This window comes from Rosa chinensis, chromosome 2 (assembly GCF_002994745.2).
Source record: "Rosa chinensis cultivar Old Blush chromosome 2, RchiOBHm-V2, whole genome shotgun sequence".
In the NCBI taxonomy this organism is placed as follows: domain Eukaryota; kingdom Viridiplantae; phylum Streptophyta; class Magnoliopsida; order Rosales; family Rosaceae; genus Rosa; species Rosa chinensis.
The window spans coordinates 70878299-70905613 of NC_037089.1; the positions used below are offsets into that span (position 1 = coordinate 70878299).

At 41.6% G+C, this 27315-nt stretch overlaps 2 protein-coding genes across 7 annotated transcripts; both read right to left on the reverse strand.

Moving 5' to 3' along the window:
• Window positions 1–14204: 14204 nt before the first annotated feature.
• LOC112187493 (protein FAR-RED IMPAIRED RESPONSE 1) lies at window positions 14205–18979 on the reverse strand. The gene is made up of 8 exons (XM_024326315.2): window positions 18660–18979; window positions 15849–18077; window positions 15694–15750; window positions 15390–15449; window positions 15224–15292; window positions 15052–15117; window positions 14902–14949; window positions 14205–14796 (listed from the first exon to the last, which is right to left on the reverse strand). Exons 2-8 carry the CDS (start codon window positions 18000–18002, stop codon window positions 14740–14742), a joined length of 2511 nt encoding a protein of 836 aa, XP_024182083.1. The 5' UTR covers window positions 18003–18077; window positions 18660–18979; the 3' UTR covers window positions 14205–14739.
• An 894-nt stretch (window positions 18980–19873) lies between these two features.
• On the reverse strand, window positions 19874–25708 carry LOC112185782 (protein FAR-RED ELONGATED HYPOCOTYL 3). Of its 6 annotated transcripts, none has more exons than XM_024324101.2 (10): window positions 25474–25708; window positions 23814–23969; window positions 21360–23576; window positions 21221–21277; window positions 20917–20985; window positions 20761–20829; window positions 20600–20668; window positions 20470–20514; window positions 20325–20383; window positions 19874–20210 (listed from the first exon to the last, which is right to left on the reverse strand). In XM_024324101.2, exons 2-9 carry the CDS (start codon window positions 23814–23816, stop codon window positions 20327–20329), a joined length of 2586 nt encoding a protein of 861 aa, XP_024179869.1. In that variant the 5' UTR covers window positions 23817–23969; window positions 25474–25708; the 3' UTR covers window positions 19874–20210; window positions 20325–20326. The 6 variants fall into 6 exon arrangements, with proteins under 6 accessions (XP_024179869.1, XP_024179868.1, XP_024179867.1 ...); XM_024324100.2 differs by having other exon boundaries at window positions 20305–20383; XM_024324099.2 differs by having other exon boundaries at window positions 19874–20211; window positions 20302–20383.
• Between the last annotated feature and the right edge of the window lie 1607 nt (window positions 25709–27315).

Below are 27315 nucleotides of genomic sequence, written 5' to 3' on the forward strand. Positions count from 1 at the left end.
TACGGACGATCATTGGGGTGTTTGAAGGCTTAATCTTGTCAGTGTTGAAGCGCCTAAGCATCTTTAGGGTATAAGCTGATTGATGAATCAGGATACCATCTCTACGGTGCTCAAGTTCTAAACCAAGGCAAAACCATGTTTTCCCAAGATCTTTCACCTCAAACTCGGATTTCAAGTGTTCAGCGGTTTCGCTTAACTCTTTAAGGGTGCCTATTATGTTCATGTCATCGACATAAACCGCTACTATTGCAAATCCGGAACTTGTCCTTTTTATGAACACACATGGGCATAGTTCATTGTTGACATATCCCTTTCCAATCAAGTAGTCACTTAGACGGTTATACCACATCCGTCCGGATTGTTTCAATCCATATAGTGAGCGTTTCAATCTAATCGCAAACGCGCTTCGTGGTTTAGAGCCACTTGTTTTGGGTAACTGAATTCCTTCTGGAATCTTCATGTATATCTCCGTATCTAGATCCACATATAGATACGCAGTAACCACATCCATAAGCTGCATGTTTAGTTTTTCGGAAACTACCAAACTGACAAGGTAGCGGAACTTTATGACGTCCATTACGGGAGAATAGGTCTATTCGTAGTCGATTCCAGGGCGTTATGAGAAGCCTTGCTCCAGAAGGCGAGCTTTTTATCTTACAATCTTGTTTTTCTCATTACGCTTTCTAACGAATACCCATTTGTGACAAACTGGTTTGGTGTTGGGCGGTATTGGTACAACTTTGCCAAATACCTTTCTTTTCGCTAGAGAATCAAGTTCTGCCTGGATCTCATCTTTCCATTTTGGCCAATCAGCTCTACATTGGCATTCATCAACGGAGCGTGGTTCGATGTCATCGGTCTCAATAATCTCACGCGCCACTGAATACACGAATACATCATCAATGCTGATGGAGTTTCGTTCCCACGTCCCATGTACACTAGTGTAATTTACAGAGATCTCTACGTTCTCATGGATAGGTTCTGACATTGAGGTGTCCCCCAATGATGTCTCTTGGACATAACCATAATCCGGAACATTCTCATGGGACGGATTTTGAGTATCGATGATCAAAGGATTTGTTTGTGTATCATTCGCTCTCTTTCTAGGGCGAGTATCCTTCGAACCAATTGGTCTACCGCGGGACCTGCGGCTATAGACGCCACATCATTGCCATGCTGGGCAATTGTGCCATCTCCTAGTGTCATAAGAGTGGCGTGATGTCCAGTATTTGGAACATCGATCCTTGCAGGCACGTTTGCAGCAGGTATGTGTGATCTCGTCACTTTGGCAACATCAGAAAACACATCAAGCAGAGTATCTGCTACGTTCTGGAGCTCGATTATTCGTCGCACTTCAAGTTCGGACTGTGCGATACGGGGATCGAGATGAGACATAGTGGGGACAGACCACGACAATTCCTGCCGTTCCTGTGGAACATCTGTGTTCTTATCTCCCCATAACGATGGGAAGACTGTCTCATCAAAGTGACAATCCGCAAATCTAGACGTAAAGAGATCGCCTGTCAAGGGTTCAAGATAGCGGACAATAGTTGGAGATTCATAGCCAACATAGATGCCCATTCGTCGTTGTGGACCATCTTAGTACGTTGTGGCGGCGTAATAGGAACATAGATGGCACACCCAAAAATGTGTAAATGAGAGATATAAGGCTCGTACCCAGTCATTAGCTGTAACGCAGAGTAGGATTGGGTTGTAGTGGGTCGTAGACGAATCAGCGTTGTTGCATGCAATATTGCATATCCCCAAGCAGAAACAGGGAGATTGGTGCGCATAACCAATGTCCGCGCTATCATTTGTAGTCATTTGATAGCGGCTTCTGTGAGACCATTTTGGGTATGAACATGGGGAACTGGATGCTCTACATCAATCCCCAGTGACATGCAATAGTCATCGAACGTTTTCGATGTAAACTCCCCAGCATTATCAAGTTGAATCGACTGAATAGGATGGTCAAGGTAGTGAGCCCGTAGACGGATAATCTGGGCGAGGAGTTTAGCATAAGCAGCATTTCAAGTGGACAATAGCGCGACATGTGACCAGCGTGTCGACGCATCAACCAATACCATAAAGTATTTAAAAGGTCCGCATGATGGTTGAATTGGTCCACAGATATCCCCTTGGATTCTCTGTAAGAACGGAATGAGTATTTTTGGATCATTTGCGTAGGATGGTCTCGGTCCTAATTTCCCTAAGGAACAGGCTTTGCAAAACTAGCGAGGGGCCTTAGAGGCAACCAAGGAGGATGTTGGTCGGGCCTGAGCGGCTGTGGCGCTATTAGAAGCAAAGTGTGTGACTACATCTCCCATTATGGCGATAGAGCCATGGAAATTGGTTTTTGTGGCGTCATGGCCACTAGGAGGAGCAACCATGGCGTCATGCTCATGCTTGGCGCCATATGTGGCGTCATCACTAGGGACGGGGGCGGCCTTTCTAAAGCCCAAGACAGCAACAACGCCAGAAGCTGCAATTTTTGCGGTCTTGCTAAGTCCTGGAATAAATTTTTGATTCTTGCTTCTTCTCACTCTGAAGAAAGGATGCCCGTGTGAAGTCTTAAGTATACAGAGCATCATATCATGACCAGGATGTCCTAGTCGGTCATGCCAAAGCCAATTTGTGTCTGAATCCAAGAGATATTCTCTTATGACATTATTGGATTCAATTGGTCGAATTGTAGTGACATAAAGTCCACTAGATTGAAACATAAGCTTCTCTAAGATGCGCTTCCGTCCGCAATCATTAGAGGTAATGCAAAGGAATTCTATTCCGTTCTCACTATGCGTTTCGACATGGAATCCATTGGCTCTTATATCTTTAAAACTTAATAAGGTTCGATTTGCCTTAGGAGCGTAGAGAGCTTCAGTGACTTTAATCAAGGTGCCATTGGGCAAAAGGAATTGGGCCATTCCATGTCCTTGAACTAAACTTGATGGCCTAGCCATCGTAGTCACAGATGAATATGTAGGCAACATCTCCAAGAATAATTGCCTATTTCGTAGAATGGTGTGCGTAGTAGCACTATCCGCAAGACATTGAAGTTCATCCATTCCTAAAAGAAAAGCTCATAATTAAAAAAAGGGGGCGTGACCACTTACCCAATTTTAACCAAAAAATTGCCCACTTGCTCCACTAAGAGTTTTTTGACCCCATTTACCCAATCTAACTTCTACTGACATAATTACCCTCCTTTTAATCTCTCTCTCTCTCTCTCCCCCCCCTCACCGATCTCTCTCTCTCTCTCTCTCTCTCACTGAACTCCGTCACGCTCGACGAATCCGGCGACCCAGACCGCAACGACTTCTCTCTCTCTCTCTCACTGATGCTCAACCCAGGCCTCCGGCGACCTAGGCTTCTGACGAATCAGATCGTCGAACTTCCAGTGCCACTGGAGCATCTCCACTGGTTGTACATGTCCAGGTCCATCGGGTTGTCAGAGACCCGAACCGTCGGGACAAACTGCTCCTCCTCGCCGGGCACGTCGGGTGCTATCGTCGTTCTCCTCCTCGCCGTGGACGACTTCGATCCGCGTCAGAGCTTTCTCCAATGACCAGTCGAAAGAGGTCGTCAAGCTTCTGGAGAAGCAGTCGACGTGCACTGCCGATGAGCTCCACCATCAACCTCGTCCCAAATCCAATCGATTCTGGAGCTTCAAGGTCCGGCCATTTGCACCTGCAATTTCACAGTTCCGGCCGGCCGATCAGACAGCAAATAGTGCGCCGGTGCCTCCGTCCCTGGTCCTTCAGATCCGGTGCCCAGAGCAATTTCTGGGTGCCAGAAGCTTTTTTTTTTTTTTTTGTACACTGTGAACCCCGAGAATGAGGAAGGAATTGCAATGTAACTGTGGGGTTTGTTTGATGGTCTACTGGGGGCAGTAGACACATTATTGGCCCCCAGTAGACTTCGATATGAGGGACAGGGATCACTATAGTGTGGTGTTTTGATAAGTTATATGTTGTTTTCTGTGTATTAAAGTCAAATTATCTGTGAATCCTACAAAAAGGTGCATTTTTGGTGGTCTATTGGGAGGCAGTAGAAACATTAGACTTTGTATTGGGGGCAATAATATGATTACTGGGGGGCAGTAATATGATTATAAATTGATCAATTGTTCCTGTAGTGTATTCATTTTGGTTTTGGGAGTTCATACAATTCACTGGACGTCAATAATATGATTTTTGGGAGGCAATAATATGATTACTGGGGGGCAATAATAGCCGGATTCTGGAATCCGGTCACCGTTCGCCGGAGTCCGGTCACCGGTCGCCGGAGACCGCGCCGGCCACTAGTCACCGTAGCACAGCAAGGTGGAAGGTGACTTATCTCTCCAAGTGAGAAAGAAGGAGAGGGCAAAAAAGTCTCAAAAAAAAAAAAAAAGAATTAATTGGGTAAAGGGGAAATAATCTCTTAGAGTGTTTTGGGTAAATGAGGTTAAAAAACAGTTGGTGGAGCAAGTGGGCAATTTTTAGCCTAAAATTGGGTAAATGATCATTTTCCCTTAAAAAAAAGGAGTCATAAAGAAAAGAACTCAACTTTTATTAATAAGCCAAACGGAATTACATCATTGTTTCTTTAACCAAAGAAAATCTAATCCAATAAACTAGTTAATGCAAAATAATGGTAGTCGTCTAACTCCTTTCAATAATTCCAATGTAAATGTGACCAAGTGAGTAGAGAGATGTCGGTGGAGCAAAACTCGCTTAAGTACCACTTATCTCAAAACCTTCCTAGACATCACACTTACATTGAGTATGCCTACTTTGGAGAAAGACAAATATCATTTGCATCTACTACAAAAGTAATATGGCAATTGCCTACATCTCTTGGAAAATAAAAAGACTTAATCAAAATCGCCAGTTTCTGGGTCTTAATCCTTGTAGTCTTCCCCTTAGATCGAGATCGCCATCTTGATCTTCTTGTTCCATGTAATTTGCCTCCCTTGCTTCACGATACTTCTTGTATGCGTTTGCAACATTCTGGGATGCAGTACACTTCCTTGCCCAATGTCCACTTGATCCACATCGAAGACAAACATCTTTATGGTCAGGCTCCCTTGATCAAGATGCTTTTGGTGCATGATTTGGACAACTATTACTCTTGGTGGCGTCACCACCATAGCCAGAGGCTCCGCCTCTCTCTCTCTTCATACGTTGACCTCCACGGTTCCATGCACGCCTCTCTTGGCGATTTCCATCCTCTTTAGGGCTAGAATATGGACCAGAACGTCCAGAATTGTCCTTACTCTTAGGGTTTCGCTCCTTGCGTCCTCCCTTGGGGGAGCGACTATAGTTAGACTCCGGAATAGACTTAGTTCCCAAGGGTCTAGCGTTATAGTTCTTCACAAGTATGTTGTCGTGCTTTTCAGCTACGTTCATGGCACCAATAAGCTCATGAAATCTTGTGATACATCCTGCTTTCACATCAATCCGATAATTCTTTGAAACCATCAGGGCAGAGACGGGGAAGGTAGAGTGAGTCTTCTCGATCAACATCGTATCAGTTATGGTTTGGCCACAAAACTCCATCAGAGACTTGATATGAAGAGCTTCCGAGTTATAATCAAGCATAGACTTGAAATCACAGAAGCGGAGGCTATGCCATCGCACGTCTAAATCAGGAAGCAGGGAGTCACGAACGTTGCCAAATCGCTGCTCAAGTTCAACCCATAGCTTTCTTGGGTCTTCCTCATTGAGGTATTCACTTTGGAGCGCGTCATTCATGTGCCTTGTCATGAGAATGATGGCTTTAGCTTGATTTGCTTCAAAAGCAGTAGTTTGCTCAATGGAGAGCACGTTCTGACTAGGCTTTTGGATGGCTTCCAGAAGTCCATCAGCCTTAAGATGTTGGCGCACATCTTGGACCCACCTATGGTATCCTGCGCCAGTTGTCTCTAGTGGAACAAAGTTCAACTTGTTCAGGTAACTCATCCTGAAAAACAACACAAGATTATGGTTAGTTTCATAGCGAAAAAGGCTACCACGAAAAACTATTAAATTCTTGAGCGTAGTCGCTTCCAAGAAATTAGGGATTTTCTGAGCGTAGTCGCTTCTAAGAAAAATATGATTCCAAGAGGGGTTTTGGATTAGATCGAAACAACGATGTATGTGGTCGATCGTTTTCTTCTCAACAAACTCTAAGTTTGGAAGATTCTACAAGCTCCAAGCTTGGAGTGAGCACGAACCCCCATAGTTTGGCTTTTGGTCTCCCCTATGAAGAAGAAAGGGGGGTAGGAGAAGAGATGTTGGAAGTCCCTGAGAAAAGAAGAAGAAATTGAAAAAAAAACTTCAAAAACGGGAACTTTTAGAAAAGATTTACCTTGAAAAGTGGTCGGAAATTCTTGACCGGAAAAAGTCGCCGGAAAGTGGCCTGAAAAGTTGCCGGAAAATCGTTGACCAACGTTGACTGGTGCTGATGCGGCAGTGGGTCTGTGCTGAAGTGGCACTGTTTGGAGCTGACAAGGCACTAACGCGGCAAGCAGACAGGATGTTGACATGGCGATGACGTGGACGCTGACCTTGGGCTGGTGTCAGTGGGCTTCGTTACTGAGCTTCAGGCTTATCCTTTCTATTTCTTGGCCGAAGGCTGATCTGTTGATTCTGGGCTGGGCTGAGGCTTCTCTTATGCTTCTGGGCCGTATACTTCTGGGCTGGGCTTCTTGGGACAGAGAGAACTTGCAGATGGAATTTGCAGGCAGCGGTTCACGGTGCAGTGGTATTTGGTGGGCGGTTCGGGTACTTTCCAGCTGGTTCCGGGAAGGATTTTTCCGATGCCGAAAACTAGGGTGGTGCTGCAACTTCTGACAGAGGATGGCTGTGAAAAGTGGACTGAAAGGATGTGAACCAGGCAGGGAACCAAAGGATTCTTCTTGGGCCGGTTCAGTCACTTCCGAAGGCCGGTTCAGGGGGTGGCGCCGCAGGTTCCGAGTTCCTGGAGTATGTGGCTTCAAGGAGGGCGGCGGAGGTTTCTGGGATTTTAGGGTCTCAGCTGGTTAGGTCTTTGTGCTGATAACGTGTTTTAGGGAATCAGATATTGAGAGAAATTTGCTGTCTATTCTCATTGATAATAGGGGCCTCTGTATATAGAGGATTACAATGCATAGAGTTAGAATCATACAAGGAAAGATAATCTCTAGATTCTTCTAATTGAACCCTATTACTACTAGGTCAAGTAACCTAGAGTTTGGATCAAACACAAATAGAGATATCCTTAAACAGGACAAATAATAGTGGTTTTTTTTTTTTTCTTTCAAAAAGAGAGGTGCAACACGAGGACTTCCCAAGAGGTCACTCATCCTAGTACTAGTGGTTGTTTGGCTATTTTTTTAATTTACACATTTATCTTTTTATATTTTATTGAATGTTATGGAAGGGTATATCATAAACACTTCAAAATTTAGTGAAACCCTTTGAAACTAAGAGATGGCCTACATTTATAATAGTAGAGATTTGACGGCCGGACAATTGTAATGTTCTAGAGCATGAAATTTTTGATAATTCATTTTTTTACATTTAGAAGATAAAATAAAAAACTTAGACCCGTCATATTTAAGCTGAATGTTATAATTGCGAACTTGGATCAACCACGTGAGGTGGAAATTTGCAACTCATAAGAAGTTAAGAACCATGCAAAATAAAAGAATATCATAATTGATACATTGTTGATTTCTATGCGAGCAGTAATTTCGATATAGGTATAATTCAAAATTCGTCACCATATGCATGGTTGTGTCATGTGTTCCTACGCCTTCGCTTTTAGTGGTGTATGCCCTTGTCTGTGATAGCACCAGACCAGCAAGAACAGAAAAAAACAAGGAAAGAATAAAATAACTAAACTTCAAATATTTCATTGCTGCTCCCCATAGCATCCGCTTACAATTATATAGGAAAGATTGAGCATCTATGTTGAGACCATGCCAGACATAAGCACAGTCAACAATACAACCATCTGCACCTTTTGTCTTTCTCAAGAAAGTGTTTCTAGCATTTGGTTATTGTCTCCTACACGTGCAGTCTACTTCGTCTCCCACTGCACCTTTTGTCTCTTTCAAGAAAGTAGTTCTAACAAGTTCCTCCCCCTCGAGTGGGTGCCTGACCGCGGGCACCAAAATCTGGAAATTTCGACGCAATCGCGTGAGCCTCCTCCCACGTTGCATCCTCCACAGGTAGACCTTTCCACTGAATAAGCCACATAGTCACAGAACGCTGCTTCTTTCATTTCACCGCCATGTCGAGCACCTTGTCAGGTGTCCAGAGTAATTCACCCTTCTGATCAAATTGGGGTAGTGAGGAGGAAATTGGGATGCTGTCACCCACCCTTTTCTTTAAGAGAGAAACATGAAATGTGGGGTGAATTTTAGAGTGTGGAGGAAGGTGCAATCGGTATGCCACTTTGCCCACTTTGGCTGCAATTTGAAAAGGCCCGTAAAAATGAGGAGAGAGCTTGTGAGAAGGGCGACGGACCAAGGACTGCTGCCGGTATGGGTGAAGCTTCAAGAAAACCCAATCACCTTCTTGAAATTCTCTTTCAGTGCGGTTTTTATCAGCCTGTTGCTTCATTCTATTTTGGGAGACTTCCAAATGATATTTGAGCTGCTGCAAAAGAAGGTCTCTACTGCGCAGTGCCAAGTCGACTGCATGAACCGAAGTAGAACCCGGCAAGTAGCGATGTACCGTAGGTGGGGGAGACCCGTATAGTGCTTGAAATGGGGTCATCTTGATGGAGGAATGGAATGTGGTGTTGTACCACCATTCGGCCCAATGCAAGAGATCACGCTAAGAAGACGGTTTATCTGCAACAAAACATCGCAAATAGTGCTCGAGGGAGCGATTGACCACTTCCGATTGTCCGTCTGATTGGGGATGATACGCAGAACTATGGCACAGCTTGGTACCTTGTAACTGATGAAATGCTCTCCAAAATTGGCTGATAAAGATGGGATCTCGATCGCTTACAATCGATCTCGGCATACCGTGAAGGCGAAACACCTCGTGCATGAATATATCAGCGATTCCGGCAGCGGAGTAGGGGTGAGAAACGGCAATAAAGTGGCCGTACTTGGATAATTTGTCGACCACAACCATGATTGCATTCTTGCCTTGAGAATGGGGGAGACCATCAATGAAATCCATTGAGATGTCGACCCATACTTCTTCCGGGACTGGTAATGGCTGGAGTAAACCGGGAGGTTTAATGGTCTCGTACGACTGCCGCTGACATTGGTCGCACGAGGCAATGAACAACTTGACATCTTTTCGCATCCCAGGCCACGCAAAGCTGCGAGATAGGCGCACATAAGTGCGGAGATAACCAGAATGCCCTGCCTGTAGAGAAGAGTGAAACTCAAAGAGTAACTTAGGGCGCCATTCCGATGACTGAGGAACAAAGATCTTGTTCTTGTAACACAAACTATTCTGATTGAGAGTGAAGCCTTTTCTTGTGGCTGTGCCTTCTTTCAAGGATGCGATTATAGATTGGGCTTCCAGATCGCGAAGGCATGCTTGATCAATTTGACGAATATAATCAAATATAGGGGCAGAGATAGTCTGGATTGCACAAACCTCAAATTGTCTAGAAAGTGTATCTGGAACAATATTCAACTTACCCGGTCTGTACTCAATTTCATAGTCGTACCCCAAGAGTTTAGCTAGCCATTTATGTTGAGAAGGCATGCTGATGCGTTGATTGAGTAAATGCCTCAGAGTCTGATGATCAGTGATGATGGTGAACCTGTGACCCAGAAGGTATGGCCTCCACTTTTCAACTGCAAATAGGATGGCCAGCATTTCCTTATCATAGACAGATAATGATTGATTTCTGGGTGATAACGCTTTGCTCAAATAGGCAACAGGATGTTTCTGTTGAGATAGTACCGCACCGATTCCAGAGCCACATGCGTCAGTTTCGATGGTGAAAGGTTTAGAAAAATCCGGCAAGGCCAATACCGGTGCGGTGGTGACCGCAGTTTTCAATGCAGAAAAAGCTGTCTCTGCCGCAGATGTCCACAGGAAATTGTTAGCGCGCAACATCTCGGTCAAGGGTTTGGCAATTATACCAAAATTCCGAACCAGCCTCCGGTAATAACCCGCAAGGCCGAGAAAACCCCTCATGGCTTTGATAGTTGTCGGCTTGGGCCAGTCAATCAAGCATTGGACCTTGTCAGGGTCAGCTGATACTCCTTCACTAGAAATTACATGGCCCAAATACTTCACGGAGGTCTGAGCAAAGGTGCATTTAGATAGCTTGATTCTAAGGTGGTTATCCCGTAGGATGGAGAACACGGCTTCAAGATGCTGGATATGAGATGATAAATCTTCACTATATACCAGGATATCATCAAAAAACACTAAGACAAAGTTCCGTAAGAGAGGCTTGAATAGTTGATTCATGAGAGCTTGAAAAGTTGAGGGGGCATTAGAAAGCCCAAAGGGCATTACCACAAATTCATAGTGACCGTCATGAGTCCGGAATGCGGTTTTTGGTATATCTTCTTCCTTCATACGAATTTGGTGGTATCACGAACGAAGGTCCAACTTAGTGAAGAACTTGGCGCCATGTAACTTGTCAAGGAGTTCATCCACAACAGGAATGGGAAAGCGATCCTTGATGGTGACCGAATTAAGGGCGCGGTAGTCCACACAGAACCGCCATGTGCCCTCCTTTTTGCGAACTAAGAGCACTGGAGATGAAAATGGGCTTCTACTAGGGCGGATTAAACCTTGGGTCAACATCTCTTTGACTTGATTCTCAAGCTCGGTCTTTTGAGAATGAGCATAACGGTAAGGGCAGACATTGACGGGGTTTGTGTTTGGAAGTAGTGGGATGGTATGGTCAATGGCTCGTTTGGGTGGCAAACTCGATGGAGGCTCAAATAAATCATAGAAGGTGGCTAATAGGGCTTGGATAGAGGGGTCGTGGGCTTGAGGTAATGAGGTTGTGGACTTTGGGCTAGGTTGCATGCATTCTAGGTGGTCTGATGGTAGCAATGCACAGAGGGAAGTTTGGTCAAGGGTAGAATTGTGAGTGGTGAGGCCCTGAAGAACATGACAGCGGCTGTTAACCGTAAAAATCATTACCTTTTCGGCGAAGTGCCAGCCAATAAAGCCCAAAGAATCCAGCCATGGTGCCCCAAGTAACAAGTCACATCCAGTGACAGGCAGAAGAAGGAAGGAGTCAGTGAATTCGTAATCCTGAATGCGAACGGTAATGTCGTTCGCCATGCCTGATGGTGTAACCGGTTCGCCGGTGGCTGTAGAGAAACGGAAGGCTGGTGTACGAGAAACCGAAGAGCCCAATTGTTTGGCAATCGCAGGATTAAGAAAGTTCATTGCGGAACCACAGTCCACAAAGATATTGACTGGAATGCCGTTCACAAGACCCTTGAAGCGCATCATCTCGCTTACTGATGAATTAGTGATAGCGTTGAGAAGCAGAGGCGGGTCTGTTGCGTCTGTCGGCTCTTCCATGTTATCATGGTCAACATCGGTTTCTACATTATTCTCTTGAGTAATGGGACATTCGAGGATGGCAAGGATTGGCTTTTTGCAGACATGGGCTGCCGACCACTGTTCATCGCAATGGAAACAAAGCCCTTTGGCTCGTCTCTCTCTCTGTTCTGGTGTGGACAAGCGCCTGTAATTTGCCTCTTGACGGGGTCTTTGAGATGACTGATTGTTGGTGGTAGGTTGGAAAGTAGGGTTGGGCGGCTGCATGTGTGTATTGATTAAGCTTGGGTTGGCAGAGGAATGGGGACCACTTGGTGGCTTGTGGGAGTACGACCAAGAACTCGTGCGATGGGAGTGCATGGCGCGGAAATCAAGGAGGCGTGCTTCGTAGCGTCGGGCTAGACGTTGGGCTTGGGACAGAGTATTAGGCTCGAGGGCCATAACGTCATGCCGGAGTTCCGATTTCAGGCCCCCCAGAAAGATCGGAAGTAGTTGCTCGTCCGACCAATCCGGAACACGGCAAGAGAGTTTGGTGAAGGCCGTAATGAATTCATCGACAGAGGATGATTGCTGAATGTGTGACAACGCAGCCTTGAAGTCGGTGACATTGCCGGACCCAAAATGCTCTAAGAACGCAGCCACAAAACAATCCCAATTCGCTGTGGGGTTGCGTTGCTCAAATGCAGTCATCCAAATGGATGCATCCGGTCCAAAGTGTGATGCAATTGTGGATACCCGTTCGTGAGGAGGGATGTGCTGGGAGCGTATGTACCTCTCAGCCATGGCCAGCCAACCGGTTACGTCCTCACCCGTGAAGCGCGGAAGGTCCACCTTGGGTGGCCGGAAAAAATGTGGGTCGGGTGGGGTGTAGGTATTGTATTGCTGGGGGGGTCTAGAGGTTGGGGTGTATACAGGGAATGATGTGGCAAAGCTCAGTGGGGGTGGAAGTTGTTGGGCTAGGGCAGGGGCAGTGACGTAGTAGGGCGGGGCTGAGAAAGAGGTGGAGTATTGGGGTGGGGTGGAGAGGTGGTTGGAGTATGGAGGAGGTCTGGGAGTTGCAGGTGAAGGCTGGGAGTTGCTGGGACCGGGACCAGAGAGTGGTGGCGGTGTTTGGGCGATGGTCAGAGCCGGCCAGGAATTGGGTGGTGGTGGAATGGATCCAAAGGAGATTTGTGGGTGTGTAGCTGGTGTTGATGGTTGAATTTGGGCGATGGATTGGGCTGCGGAGGAACCCAATTGCCATGAAAAATCATATGGTGCTGTAGTCGTAGAGGCAGGTGGTTGTGGAGGTTGGAGACGGTTCATGAGTAGCTGCTGGAAAGCAGAAAATTGCTGTGCCATGGTGGTCTGGCTCCGAGATAATGCCTCAATGGAGGTGTGGATATTCTCTTGCTGTGATTGGAGGAGGTCGACAGTGTCTTGAAACACCGTGTAAGGATCATCATCTTGAGGTAGTCTAGTGGTTGGAGTGGAGGGGTCCCCGCGCAGGGGTGGTGGGGGAGGTGGCGGTGGTGGTGGGGTTTGGTTGTGTGACGTCGAGGAGATTTGCAGGCCTCTCATGGGTCAAGGTCTCTGATACCAGATGATAGCACCAGACCAGCAAGAACAGAAAAAAACAAGGAAAGAATAAAATAACTAAACTTCAAATATTTCATTGCTGCTCCCCATAGCATCCGCTTACAATTATATAGGAAAGATTGAGCATCTATGTTGAGACCATGCCAGACATAAGCATAGTCAACAATACAACCATCTGCACCTTTTGTCTTACTCAAGAAAGTGTTTCTAGCATTTGGTTATTGTCTCCTACACGTGCAGTCTACTTCGTCTCCCACTGCACCTTTTGTCTCTTTCAAGAAAGTAGTTCTAACAGTCCGCATCGCGTAGCCGCCTCACAACCTATCAAAGATTTGCCTGTCCATGGTAGCACAGTAGCACTTGTGTCAATTCTTAGGGCTGCATCCGGGAATTTCATCTCTTTTCAAAGGTCCATAGTTTATATACTTCTTCTTGTCACCATTTACTTCTTCAACTAAAACTAATGCAACCATGATTAGTCACAAAACACTCATTTCTTGAACACGATTCCCATGATTTATTATGTAATTTAAACTTGAATGACAAAACATAATTAGCGTTTTGGAATACTTGAGCACAATTTGAGTCCCAAAATAGGCATAAAGAGGAGAGGCCTCAAATGTCTCGAGTTGAAATTTTTTATTACCGATTGGCCTCAGTTGAAACCTCTTGCTACATATATCCTAAAATCCTAAATATATCACTACCATCGTAATATTTTAGCTAGGCTATCCTAAATATATCACTACCATCGTAATATTTTAGCTAGGCTAAGATATGGCGTGGCCTCAATTTTGTTATTTTTGCTACGCTACCTTGTTATGCAAATCTAGGCAGGCAAAGATGTTCTAAGAACATGAAAAAAAGGCATTGCTTTACGTATACATTGATTCAGATTAAATACCATCTTCATACCTTGCTCTCCCCATTGCCATCGCTAATTCGGACGACATTTAATTTCACATAGTAAAGGTGAATTTCTATTTTCATCCATAAAAACCATCAAGTTTATACTCAAATCATCAATTTTTGAGAAACATAACTTGAGACGATGGATCCATTCAATTCAAACGGAAATTACAAGAATCTGTCTGCCTCTACATGAAGTTAGTACCTGCTCTGCAAAACATCATCCTCTTACAAAACAAGCTAATAAACCAATCTCAAGCCTAACAAAACAGCTTCTTCTGTTTTGGACAGAAAGGTTATTACAAGGTGCTAAAGTACATTCTGAATATTTGATACAACTTGGACAATCATCTGTATCACACCTCAGGAAACAGTATGAAACTCTGCTCCTCAGCACATTAATCTCAATAGTTACATCAGCTAGGCAGTATTTGGCACCTTCAAGATTTCATTCCAGTATATGGATCTAAATAACAACTGACATCAGATTCTGTTGCTATCGTTGTACGGTGGGGTGCTAAGTTAAGTTTTGATGAGTTGACAAAGTCAATCTAAACTCAGTAGAATCCCCTTTGTATCTAAATACATATTTACCTTCACTGTCGAAGTCAATGTAGCGTTTTAGGCTTAACCAATGCACCTCTGCACTGGAAGCAGAACAGAGGTCAAACCAGGAATTTGGAACCACCTACTGGATATACTTTTTCTGACTATGAATAAGTTTAAGCAGGGAACATCAACCCACTCCAAGAAGCAACCACCCAGTTGAGGTTCTGATTATGAATAAGTTTCTTCCTCATGAATGTCTTGAAGAACTGCCATGCAACTCTGCAGATCTCAAATGCGGTTCATCCTGCAGTTGGGGTTATAAACCAATATAGTTAAACTACAGATAATACCATTTCTGTTTGCCTTTCTGTTTCTTCTGTAAAAATGGATGCCACAAATTTAAACAAACCTGTAAGCTATAACTGAAACTAGATGATGGTCGGAAGTCCAATTGTCCCTACATGATTAAAGCACAATTTCAGGAAAGTTGGCTTGTGAATATAAATCCATGACAAAATTTCTCTAGAAAGTGAATTGCTCGTGTATGAAGATACCATACCAGCCCATGAATTTGTTGAGTCCCAAAAAAACCATCATCGCTGGGTGCTATTGAATTCAGTTGGCCCTACACATGAGAAAAACCCACTTCAATATAACTCATACAGCCATTCCTATATGGTTCCAAAGTGACTCCTAGCAAATTTTATGATCAGAACTATATTATGACTTACCAGCCCCTGCATACTTTCCTGGTTAACATAGTAACTGTCATGGGGTGGCTCCATTAAGTTTAACTGCACCTGCAAGCATCGGTTTCAAAATGTCATACGATCATGCAAGAAACAAGCACTGTAAAATATTCACATAGATGATTCCAGAAAAGAGAAGTTGTAATACCAGTCCATGCTGAGCACCATAATATCCACTAAGGGCCATACCATCGGAGCTCAAATTTTCCTACAACCACGAAGACCCGGATTAAGAAAGCATATCAGCTAAGATCATGTAGGAGGATGGAATTATTCCCCAAAAACTTTGTAAGTAACTTGAACATGTTATTCAGCATTTAAGAACACTTTCATGTGATCTGATTACATTATGGATTGCATTCAAGGAACAGCTACAATATCAATAGTCTTTTATCCAGTGAACTCTGAACACAGACAGTAAAATTAGATGGCAACTACATGGAAGGACAAACCATTTGCTGCAAGCTGTCTTGTGCTTCGCCAAGAATGACATCTTGCTCTGCTTGCACCTGAAATATAAAACAAACTACGATTAATTTTTTTATTGCATTTGGCATAAGTAAAAATGGTTAGTATAAATCTGTCAACCATCAACTTCAGAACTGACCTTTCTTTTCCTATTTGTATTTCTCTTCCTACTTGGTTTTGCAGTAAGGCTTCCTTGATTTTCTTCTTCTGCTTCACGAATACCGTGAACACTGCTACTCAAGTCCACAACAGTTGCATTAGAGTTATTTACATTCACACAGTTCTTCAAAGCTTCTACGAGTGTGCGAAAAGCAATATTATAAGTCTCTTCAGATAATGATCCTTCTTCACTCAATTCAATGGCTCGTTTACATAAATCATTGTAGCGTTGCACCCTAGTACGTACTAGCTCTGATCCTTCAAGGATCGATTGGCTGCTTTTTGCATCTTTTGTCCACCTCTTCAAAATATAATGCAGCGGGATGCTTGAAAGGCCACAAATTTGGAGAACAATCAGTGAATGTCTGCAAAGGAAACCTTTGTACTCGAACATACGACAGGAACAAGAAACCTCTGACTTTGTTTCAGTCCAGGTTACCATAAAATATTCTTCCTTTTCACAGTCTTGAACTCTGAATGTGGCAGTTGATCCATCTTCATGTTCTTTCTTTGGCTGGCAGCCAACTACACCTAAGACCTCAACTTGAAACTTTCTGAATACTGCATGCGTGTAAACTGTTGACATTTGTTTTTCCCAAGGAGAAGGAGACTTTAATGCAGGCTGTTTGTGCCATGTATCAAAATCTGCAATTGCTTCCTCATCATACCTATTTTGTAGAATTGTCCCATATTGTTTCACAAACTCTTTCAGTGTAATTTTCTTGTGTATGTATTTGTCAAAGAAAGAGTTCATACTCTCAGAACGCTGAGTTGTACACATTCCAGCTAAAAAAGTATCTCCCAAATAACTAGGCACCCATCTTTTACGATCATCATACAGCGAATGTATCAATACGTCATCTTGAAGTTCAAATCTGGTAACCATTTTCCACCATCTCATGTCAAAGTGTTCTTCTGTCCATGACTTAAAAATGCACTTGTGAAACTTTGACAAGAAATTCTCATGCCGTTTGATTACAGGAGCAAGAACTTCAGGAATCTTTTCCAATATGTTCCAAAGTGAAAAGCAGTGACGTGCATCTTGAAAGACTTCTTCAATGGCTGCCTTCAAGTTATCGTCTTGATCAGAGATAATCACTTTAGGATGTAGCCCACCCATTGCTCTAACCCATGTCGTCAACAACCATAAAAATGTTGCTTTACTGTCATCTGCAATTAACGCACAACCAAGCAACATTGGCTGAAAGTGGTGGTTCACCCCAACAAAAGGAGCAAATGGCAACTTTTCATTGATTTTGATGTAAGAGGTGTCAAAAGAGACAACATCGTTAAAACTCTTATAATCACTCCTACTTTTTGCATCAACCCAGAACAAATTTCTCACACGCTGCTCCTCATTCAAATCTATAGCATAGAAGAAGTTGGGGTTGTCCTTCTGGATACGCTTAAAGTATTCAAGCATTACTTGAGCATCTCCCTCATCCAGACCTAAATGCAGGCATTTATCAAACTGATACTTTGTGTCAGTCCGAAGAAAGCCGGTATATTGATATCCACCAGATTGTCGAGACATCTCAACATACATCTTTCTAGTTCGTTCACTGACTGCTTGCAAGATGTCCATATTATTCTTTTCAGCTAACTTCACATTCCTATGAATCCGAAAATGATATGCTAGAGCAGGTAAAAGCTCATGATTATGCTCCTTAATGAATTCATGAATAATCCACTTTCCATCTGCCCTTCTCTTGACATGCATGCTGGCCTTGCAGTCTGTCTTTTTCACAGTCGGTCGACGACTACTCCCGCTATCAGATTCTGGTGTAACTCCATATCGCGAACACGCAAATTTGGCATCAATAAATTCTTTTGATTTCTTAGAACGCCGACTGTTTTTTATTGATGTGGTGAATCCCATGGACTTGGCATATTCTTGATAAAATGAGTATGCCGCCTCATGTGAATCAAATTCAATGCCATTACACGGTTCAAAATCTGCATCCCCCTCAAACACTTGAACATCCCTTTTAGGAGAACCGATGATCCCGCCACCACTATTTTGCGCTTCTTCCACAAGAGGAACCATATTCATATTCTCATTTACCCTACCATCATTCATATTGTCTTGACCGTCCACCAACATTCCAACCAATCTTTGATTTTTATCCATCATGCTCACCTAACAGTAGTTTATTATCTGTTTCCGATAAGAAACTCCAATCTTTCCAACAAACCCTCATACTAATACCTAAAAGAAAAACAGCCACAGGAAAAAAGTATAATAAGAACAAGGCAGCGAACAGAAAACCTAACAAATGCGTTTCTGCAGTATCGAACATGTAAGAAGTCTGTTTCTTTTTCTTTTGTTGCTGTTTCCAGCACAAAATTTCAATTAGGAAAATAACAAGTTTAACAAGAACAAAAATAGTTGCTTAGCACTGGGCCAGTAAGTACCTATTTTCGGAAACTACTATTCGACGATCAGACAAAAATGTCATTGCTTCACTAAAGTATGAACTGATCAAAATATCACTAAATTACAGAAACTTAAGCCCCAAGTCACACCAGTATGACAGCTTAATTCATCTTATTGTCAATGGTAACAATTCCATAGCAATTTGATTTTACTGAAAAAGCTAATGAACCATAATAAAACTCCAAAAGTCCGGGGCCTTGAATCCAAATTAGAACACCATTTTCCATTTTTTTTTTCAATTGTTCCAGCAAAATTTCCCAGAAACCTAACAGTTCATGATACCCAAACCAAGAAATTGAACTACTAAATTTAGAGAAATTTGCAAAGTGGGGAGTTGGAATGAGAGAGAGAAACCTGGAGGTGGAAAGGCAATGGAGTCAAGAGAGAGGGAACGGAAATTGAAAGGGGGGGCGCGGGCGCGCGGCGAGTGGGGTGTTGCGCGAGTGGGGGAAATTTCGGGGGAAAAATTAGGGCTCGGATCTGTTCTGTTGTAGCAATTGGGGATCTGACGCCACTCGCCTTCCTCCCACGCTCTCTATTCCTCCTTTCCCTCTCGGCGCGTCTACTGTGCCTCTCTCTCTCTCTCTCTCTCTCCTTCGCTTAATCGCTTAATCGGTGGGGGTTAACTGCTACGCGTGGCGCGTGATTAGTTCAAATGCTGTTTTGTTTTAACGTGATTGATTCTACGAATCCAAAATACATTTATCCAATATTTCGATTAAGAATGATCGCATGGTCAACACCAACAATTTTTGTGATCAATCAATCTTGATATTACGTTAAAGGTGAGTGACCGGCTAACGACTATAGAAGGGCGGTGGAGAGGGGCCTAGAATATTTAGCGGCTTAGGCGGGGATTAGGCGAATGTCTAGACGGATATTTTTTTATATTTCAATTTAATATATAAATAAGTATCTAATTGAAACAAAAAATTATAGTTAACATGGAGAAAAATTAATTATGTAATGAGTACTCACAAATCGAAACTTAATTTTTAAGTATATAATTAGAAAAAATTATTTTGAGTATTTTTTATGAACACGGCATGCCTAGATGCCGCCTACACTAGGCACTAGAAGGTATTAGTCACCTTATAGTGCCTAGGAGACTGCCCATGGAGAATTTTAGAATACGTCTGTTGCCATAATAGTTCTTCCTATCACTGAATGCCGTATTAGTTCTTCCTATCACTTAATGCCGTATTAGTTCTTCCTATCACTTAATGCTGGAACATCTTTAACTAACTATGCAATGTCTGATTAGATGCAAGAGGTACGATGCACAAATAACTGAACTAAGAAAGCACGGACCAATCGATTTGTGAACTTTGACCGATACCCTTAACAACCCCAGAATGTGTACTTATTGATCCATATTACAAGGGCATTCCCCATTATCAAATGTAATTTGATAAATAGTGACTTGGGTCCCAAAATTATGACCGACTGACCGTCGTTAGAGATGCCCCAAAACTTGCTTTATAAACCCGTATTCCACGTCTTGAATCCCCCAGAATGGCAAAGCAGCTGAATAGGGAAATACAATTTGGAAAACGATACAGAAGTCGGAAGATGAAAAGGAAAACATCAATTGGCACCAGTCAATGGCAATGACTGTGGTTTAAGTTTTTCAGATTTCAACTGATCCTACTGTGGCAAAGGAATCAGAGATACAACAATACAACAACCTTTACAAAATATATATGAACCCTGCTCAAATTTACGTCCAACTTCCTATGAGAAACATAATAGTTAATAAATACTTAACAACAGCCTACTTTGTCGTGTCCTATTTTACAGGTACCAAATGACGTTTCCATTGTAAATATTTCCATCATATCAGCAAGGCATGATACATTTTCATTTTTACAAGAGACATCTTCAACACATCTCCCTCTCCTTCACCTACAGACAATTCATTCAAATCAGATCTATCGGCAGTTTCAAGTACAACTTGAGCTAATAGCCAAAACACTAAATAAATATGCATACCCACCACAGTTAGCAAGATATATGTACCGTCAAGCATGTCTAGATGCATCATCGTGCAATGGAGCCGTTCTTACATTGGGGTCATCCTGGCATGAAAGAGATAATTAAGGCAAAGTGACTCGAGTAGAAATTATGATTAAGAGAGCATTAGCACCAGATATAGCAAACTAACCCGAATGTTGTAAGTAAAACCAGTTCGGAAAAAATCCATCTGTCCCTGCAAACATAACAGCAAAAATTATAATAGGCGTCTATTGACCATGGTCATAAGCTAAATATTTTCTTATCATTGGGTACTGTACCAGCCCATGCATGCTTTGCTGAGCATTGTAATAACTTTCATGGCTCGGGGCTATAGAATTCAGTTGTCCCTACAAGTATGAAACCCAGGTCTCAACATTATACTCATTTCAGATGCAGTATTGCTAATGCTATAGTACTAATTTCAATTGCTATGACTTACAAGCCCCTGAATGGTCTGTTGATTCCCATAGTAATTGTCCCGCGTAGGTCCCATTAAGTTCAATTGAACCTGACCAAAAACAAAATGCCTTTCAATTTGAAAAAAGAGGGAAAAAGAAAGTATTTACTACACTAGTAAATTAAGACATGGTCATACCATTCCTTGCACAGTCTGCTGTCCACCATAATAACCATCGATGGTTATAGCTCTTGAGTTTAATTTATCCTATTTTCAATTACAAAATATTACGATAGTCAAATACATTTGTTATTTTATTATTTTCAATTCCATACACGTTCTACTAGAGTCCCACATTATAATGCCAGATTTTCCATAAGCAGGTTAACCAAATTGTTTGACCAGAATATGAATCCAGATTAAGATCATAGTTCATGTAAATAGTCCAAAAAGTCAATGATTGCTTATAATAAAAGAAAAAAAATTATAGGACAAGACAAACCATTTGTTGCAAGCTGTCTTGTGCTCCAACAGTCATAACCCCTGGCTCAGAGTTCACCTGCAAAATATTTAGAAGGTCACCTTAAATGAAAACAATTATAACAAAAACTTAATAATCTCAGTGACTATAAACAACAAACCTTTCTTTTCTTGGTTGGATTCTTTTTCTTATTACCCTTGCCAATACTCCTATTTTGACTATCCTCTTCAATGCAGGGCAGGCCCTGAGTGCCTGACGTTCCAGCTTCTACCAGACTCTTACTAGAGTTATTCACAGCCAAACAACTTCCAAAAGCTTCTTCTAGTGCATGACAGGCAATACTGTAACTCTCCTGTGACATAGATCCTTCCCCAATTAACTTCATTGCCCGCTGAGATAAATCATCGAATTTTTGCACCCTGGATGCTACATGGCCAGGTTCTTGTACCACCAAATGCCTGCTCTTTGATTCTTTTGTCCAACGCTTTAATATATATTGATCTGGGATTGTACCAATCTGACACATTTGGAGAACAATTAAAGCATGTCTACAAAGATAACCTTTGTATTCAAATAAGCAGCATGAACACGAAACTTCTAACTTCATTTCATTCCATGCTACAGTGAAATCTTGATTCTTTTCACAATCGTGCACTCTGTAAGTAGTGGTCATCTCATCTTGTCTGTCCCTTTTAGGATTACAGCCAATTGCACCCAAAACCTCCACTTGAAATTTCTTCAATACTGAGGGAGTATATATCAAGGAGACACTCTTCTCCAATGGTGAAGGAGATTTCGCTGTGGGCTGTTTGTTCCACATATCAGAATCTGCTTTGGCTTCTTCTTCATACCTATCTTGTAGAATTGCTTCATACTGTTTCAAGAACTCTTGCACAGTGGTCTTCTTATGAACATACTTATCAAAAAAGGAGTTCACACTGTCGGATCGCTGAACCATAGACATCCCTGACAAACAAACATCCGTCATGTATGTTGGCACCCACTGTTTTCGATCTTCATACAATGACTGAATCCAGTCATTATCTTTAAGTTCACATTCATCAACAATTTCACACCATGTTTTTTCAAACTCTTCAGTTGTAGATGGCCTGTGAATACATTCTTCAAAGTTCGCCAGAAAATTCTCGTGACGTTTAATTACATGACCAAGATTTTCCGACACCTTCCCCAAAATATTCCACAAACAAAAACAATGATGAGCATTTGGAAAGACCTCTGAAACAACTGATTTTATTGATTTGTCATGATCAGAGATAATGACTTTTGGAGTTTGTCCACCCATAGCTTTCAGCCATGTCTGCATTAGCCAATAGTATGTTGTTGCAGATTCATCTGAGACCAAGGCACATCCCAGCAGCACAAACTGATAGTGTTGATTCACACCAACAAATAAAACAAGAGGCATCTTATATTTGCTCCTAATATAAGTGGTATCGAATGACACTACATCATTGAAATTGATGTAGTCATGCCTGCCTTTGCCGTCAACCCAAAACAAAGTTTTGAGACGTTGATCTTCTCCCAGATCTATGGCATAGAAAAAGTTGGAATTCATATTCTGCATCTGAGTAAAAAAATCAAGCAACATCTTCAAATCTCCTGCCTCTAATGACAAATTCCGACCTTTATCAAATGGATTTTTTGGATCACTTTTGAGACCAACCACATTCTTGTATTCAGCAAATTGTCTAGCCATTGCAGCATACATCTTTCTGGTTTGTTCACTAACAGCTTGGGCTGGTAAAAGCTCATGATTATGCTCCTTCACAAAATTATGTATAACCCATTTCCCATCTGATCTTCTCTTCACATGCATGCTAGCTTTGCAGTCAGTCTTTGAACATGATCTCCGACCAGTTGCATTTTCTGGGTCTTGCTTGTTCTGTCTGGCCCGTGGTTTATTATTATAGGTTTTGTCATACTCACGCTTGGTACCATATCTGGAACAAGCAAACTTTGCATCAATAAATTCTCTTGATGTCTTTGAGCGGCGGCTGTTTTGGATGGCAGTGTTGAATCCCATAGAGCGAGCATACTCCTGATAGAAAGAGTATGCTTCGCCATGAGATTCAAATTCCATCCCAAAAAGCGGCTCAAGGTTTGTGTCCTCTTTAAAGATTACCATATCTGCTGTGGGAGAATTCAAGTCTCCCCCATCTTCAGCATGTACCTCATCTCTAACATCCACAATATGTGCACTCTCAATATCTCCATTGTGCAGTTTTTCTTCATGTTCCAGCATGTTATCAATTGCATTTGGCTCGTCATCTTCCTTATCATGGTCACCAGAAGGTAGTCGAAGGTCTATGTCCATGGTGAGACTATTTAATTTTAACTGATGATCATCAGAGAATATCTGAAAGAAAAAAACTACAGCACTTAACTAAACATGTAAATAATAAAGCTCTAACTATGCTACTTTATCATGATGAACTGATGCTGATAAAGAAACACTATAACTCTCTCATAATCTTACATAAAAGTAAGAAAAAGGGTAGCAAACAGTCGTAGATAAAATTACAACTATGCTGTAATGTTGATAATAAAGATAATAGTAATACATCTACATTCCTACAGAAAAAGAGATGCACACCATTTTCGAAGTTCAGAGTACACTAGTACCAACTAACAGCTCCAACTAGATTGGTCTAGCCTTGTCAATGTAAAGAAGATAATGGCATCCTCCTCTTCCAACATAAGGGACCACTACCACCTCCCATGGTATCTTAATGCTACTATAAAGCTTTGGCTGAGAAGAAAAAAGACAGAAGAAGATAACTTTTCGTCCTTGATGACATTAAAGAACAAAAACTAAAGCATTATTTTACTGGACTGACTATTCTACAGAAATAGGGGGAAAAAACCACCCTCACACATTCAAATTGTGATCATCACAAAAGCAGTGATTATCAAGATTAGAGAAAATTGAGGAGGAAAAAAGGTCTAACGCCTTTTTCTTCAGGCAAACATTGAGTCATTAACCTGAACAACCCCTCTTCTTGTATTCAAGGACAACACCCTATCCCTATAACAAAATTTAAAATTCATTTTTGACATTATACAGAAAATTCAGTGTAATTTTCACAGTATTAGCTAGGTATTACCATATGAGACTCTTTAGCACCAAATAAGCCTCACTAGATTCAAAAGGAAAAAAAAAGGGACATACTTCAGATGAATTATATTCAAAAAATATGTGGAACAATGGACATGTTAATAGTCAATTAAATAGAACCGAATTTTGTTGAACAAGAGACCCTCATGCTTCAATCAGTCAATCTTTATGCCATTTCATACTTCAGCTATAGTTTTCTCATAGATGCAGCATTTGCATCTCTAATAAATCTTCCAACTTCTAGTTAAAAAAATAGATATATACTCATTTGCATCTCTAATGTATAACTTCTCCTTTTGAACTGAAACTTTACTCTATTTAATGTACATTTAACAGAATGTTAACATACATATCAGCATAAGATCTATTCATAAATTTCCATTCAAGAATCATAAAACATGTATATCGGCAAGAACAAGTGACTAATGACATCATAGAAAGCACTTAATCAGCTACCAACTTAAATAGTTATCGACTACAAAAAAAAAAAAACTGCCTAATCGATAAAACAATCTACACTGTCAGCACAACGGTCGCAAACTTTTCATTTCTACCGCAAACGTGGGTTTCTTTCGACACAGATAAAAGTTTGAGCTACATTCCCAGCAAAACAAGGACAGTTTTTTCTATACCAAACAGCAATACGCTCAGAGATGGAGCCACCAACACAAGGCCAAGCTACAAACCCAACCAGACAACCCATAATCAATCTCCTGATTCATTCATACACCGTTTCCAACCCCCTTCGGTAACTTGCAATCGAAACTCGTAAAGTTTTAGTCCACACGAATATAACTCGGCAAAGTCATACTAGAGATTAAAATTGCCCCAGTTCATAGTCTTATACAGCTATAAGCACCCAGTAAATGAAATTAATAAGCTCAGCTTAGTTCAAACTTTGCCAATTTACTCTCTACCAACTTTTCATAGCATAAATACACACTTTCTAGTAATTCGTAGTTCCTTAACTCCTCATTTTTCCATTACATTTCAATACCTTGCGTCAAGTGCAACAACTCAAATCACACACACACCAATGCATCAAATTCATAAGCCTTTCTTCACAATTAACCCAAAATCCAAATTCCACAGCACTAAATTAAAAAAAAAAGAGAGAGAGAGAGAGAGAGAGAGGTACCTGTGTATGTATATATCTGTGGTTGTATTACAAATAGAAGAAGGAGGTTGAAGGAGGAGGAGGAGAGAAAGCGAGCTTCGATCTGGGAAGAGAGTGCGAAGATTTCACACGCGAGGGGGTTGGGCGAGTGGGAGAATACGGAGGTGATTTAATTTTGCCCCAAATTCGTTTTCTGTTTAGGGTTTCGAAACCGCCCAATCTGACTCTCACCTTTGCCCACTCGCCCCGACCCTCTCTGTCCCTTTTTATTATTATTATTCAAGCCCCGCAGTCACAGCCCACACGCGTCGCGCGTGCCAGCTGCGCCGGTTTGGCTGTGAATTATGACCAGCGAGTCGGCCAAGGGGGAGGTGGTGGGTCCCGGATTTGGTTTCAGCCAGCATTATTAGGTGGAGGGAGCGCGTGTGACGCGTGGAGGCTGGCCACCAAAGTCAAGGCTTTTACCGTTTATAGGGTGTGAAATTTTATGTATTTATGACGCAGATAAAAACGCACACTTGGCCAGTTCTATTAATTGCGTTCGTAAGAAAAAAAAAAAATAATGAGATCACGCGTTGGATTTTGGTCGTCTAATCAAGCCCCATATCCTGACCAAAATTAATTGAGAATATTTGACAATTGAGGGGCATGTTTACCTAAATTGGGAATGAGATGATCAAGAGACTTATGTAGGGCATAGTTAAAAGAGACTAGTGTGAAGCGTTAAGCACCCTCTGCCGCTTAAAGTCAGTTGAGTGATAGGTTTTACAAAAGAGACGGGTTTGAAATGTTAAGAATATTCTGATGTTTAAGTCAGTTGAGTGACAATTTTCACAAAAGAGACTGGTGTGAAATGTCAAGGATTATCTGACGTTCAAGTTAGTTGAGTGACACTTTTGATAGAATAAAGATGTTGGCAGCGCAGAAAATTGTATTGGATGTGGGATTTGGTCTCCTATTTATAAAGAATAGGCTACAAAGTTTGCATGTCTTTCTCGTATGTGGAAGTCATAAGATTAGGAGATGTCATTATTCAAGTAGGGAACGTTTGGCTCAAATGTGGTTTAGGTGACTCCGATGAATTTGAGGAATATACTGACTATTTTGTCATGGTATGATTTTGGAGGGTTCAATAGCATATAATATTTCGTTAGCTCATAGGGCTAAAGCAATGAATCTAGGAAGTAGATGAAAAAATAATGATTTGAGGGATGAAGGGTTTATAATTTTTTTTTATTACAAAACAAAGGCTTTATTCATCTAATATAATTAAGATAGAAGAGGGCATCCGAAATTAAGTTCAGAGCATAATTGAGCCATTCAATTTAAGTATTAGATTCAAAACTATGATTTGCTAGCCTATGAGCAACTTTATTAGCTTGCCTATGAACATGGATAAGCAAACACTTTCATTATATCCTCTATGAGATTACTCAAACTTGAGAGGTATTCAATTGAGGCTGTAACACTAATAGCTTGATCATCGAAAAACAGTTAAAAAAAATTGAAAATGAAAATTGAAGCTTGGAAGGAAAAGTTGAAGGGTGACTTTGACAAGTAGTCAAAAATGTGGTTTTTGTCAAGCTATATTCTAATCAATTTGGTTTGGATTTGGACTAAACAAAATCGAACAAAACTGAATGATCGAGTTTTATGTATGGTTTATAAATCTTCCTGTTCGCCTTTTTTTTAGATATATATATATATATATATATATATTGTTTTTTATGTGACAACTTAAAGCAGTTGGTGACAGACTGACGATAAATAATAATTTTAAAATCCAAAAATTAAAAAATAATTTAAAATCATTGATGATAATAAGAAAAACTTCACAATATAACACTTTTCACCTAGACAATG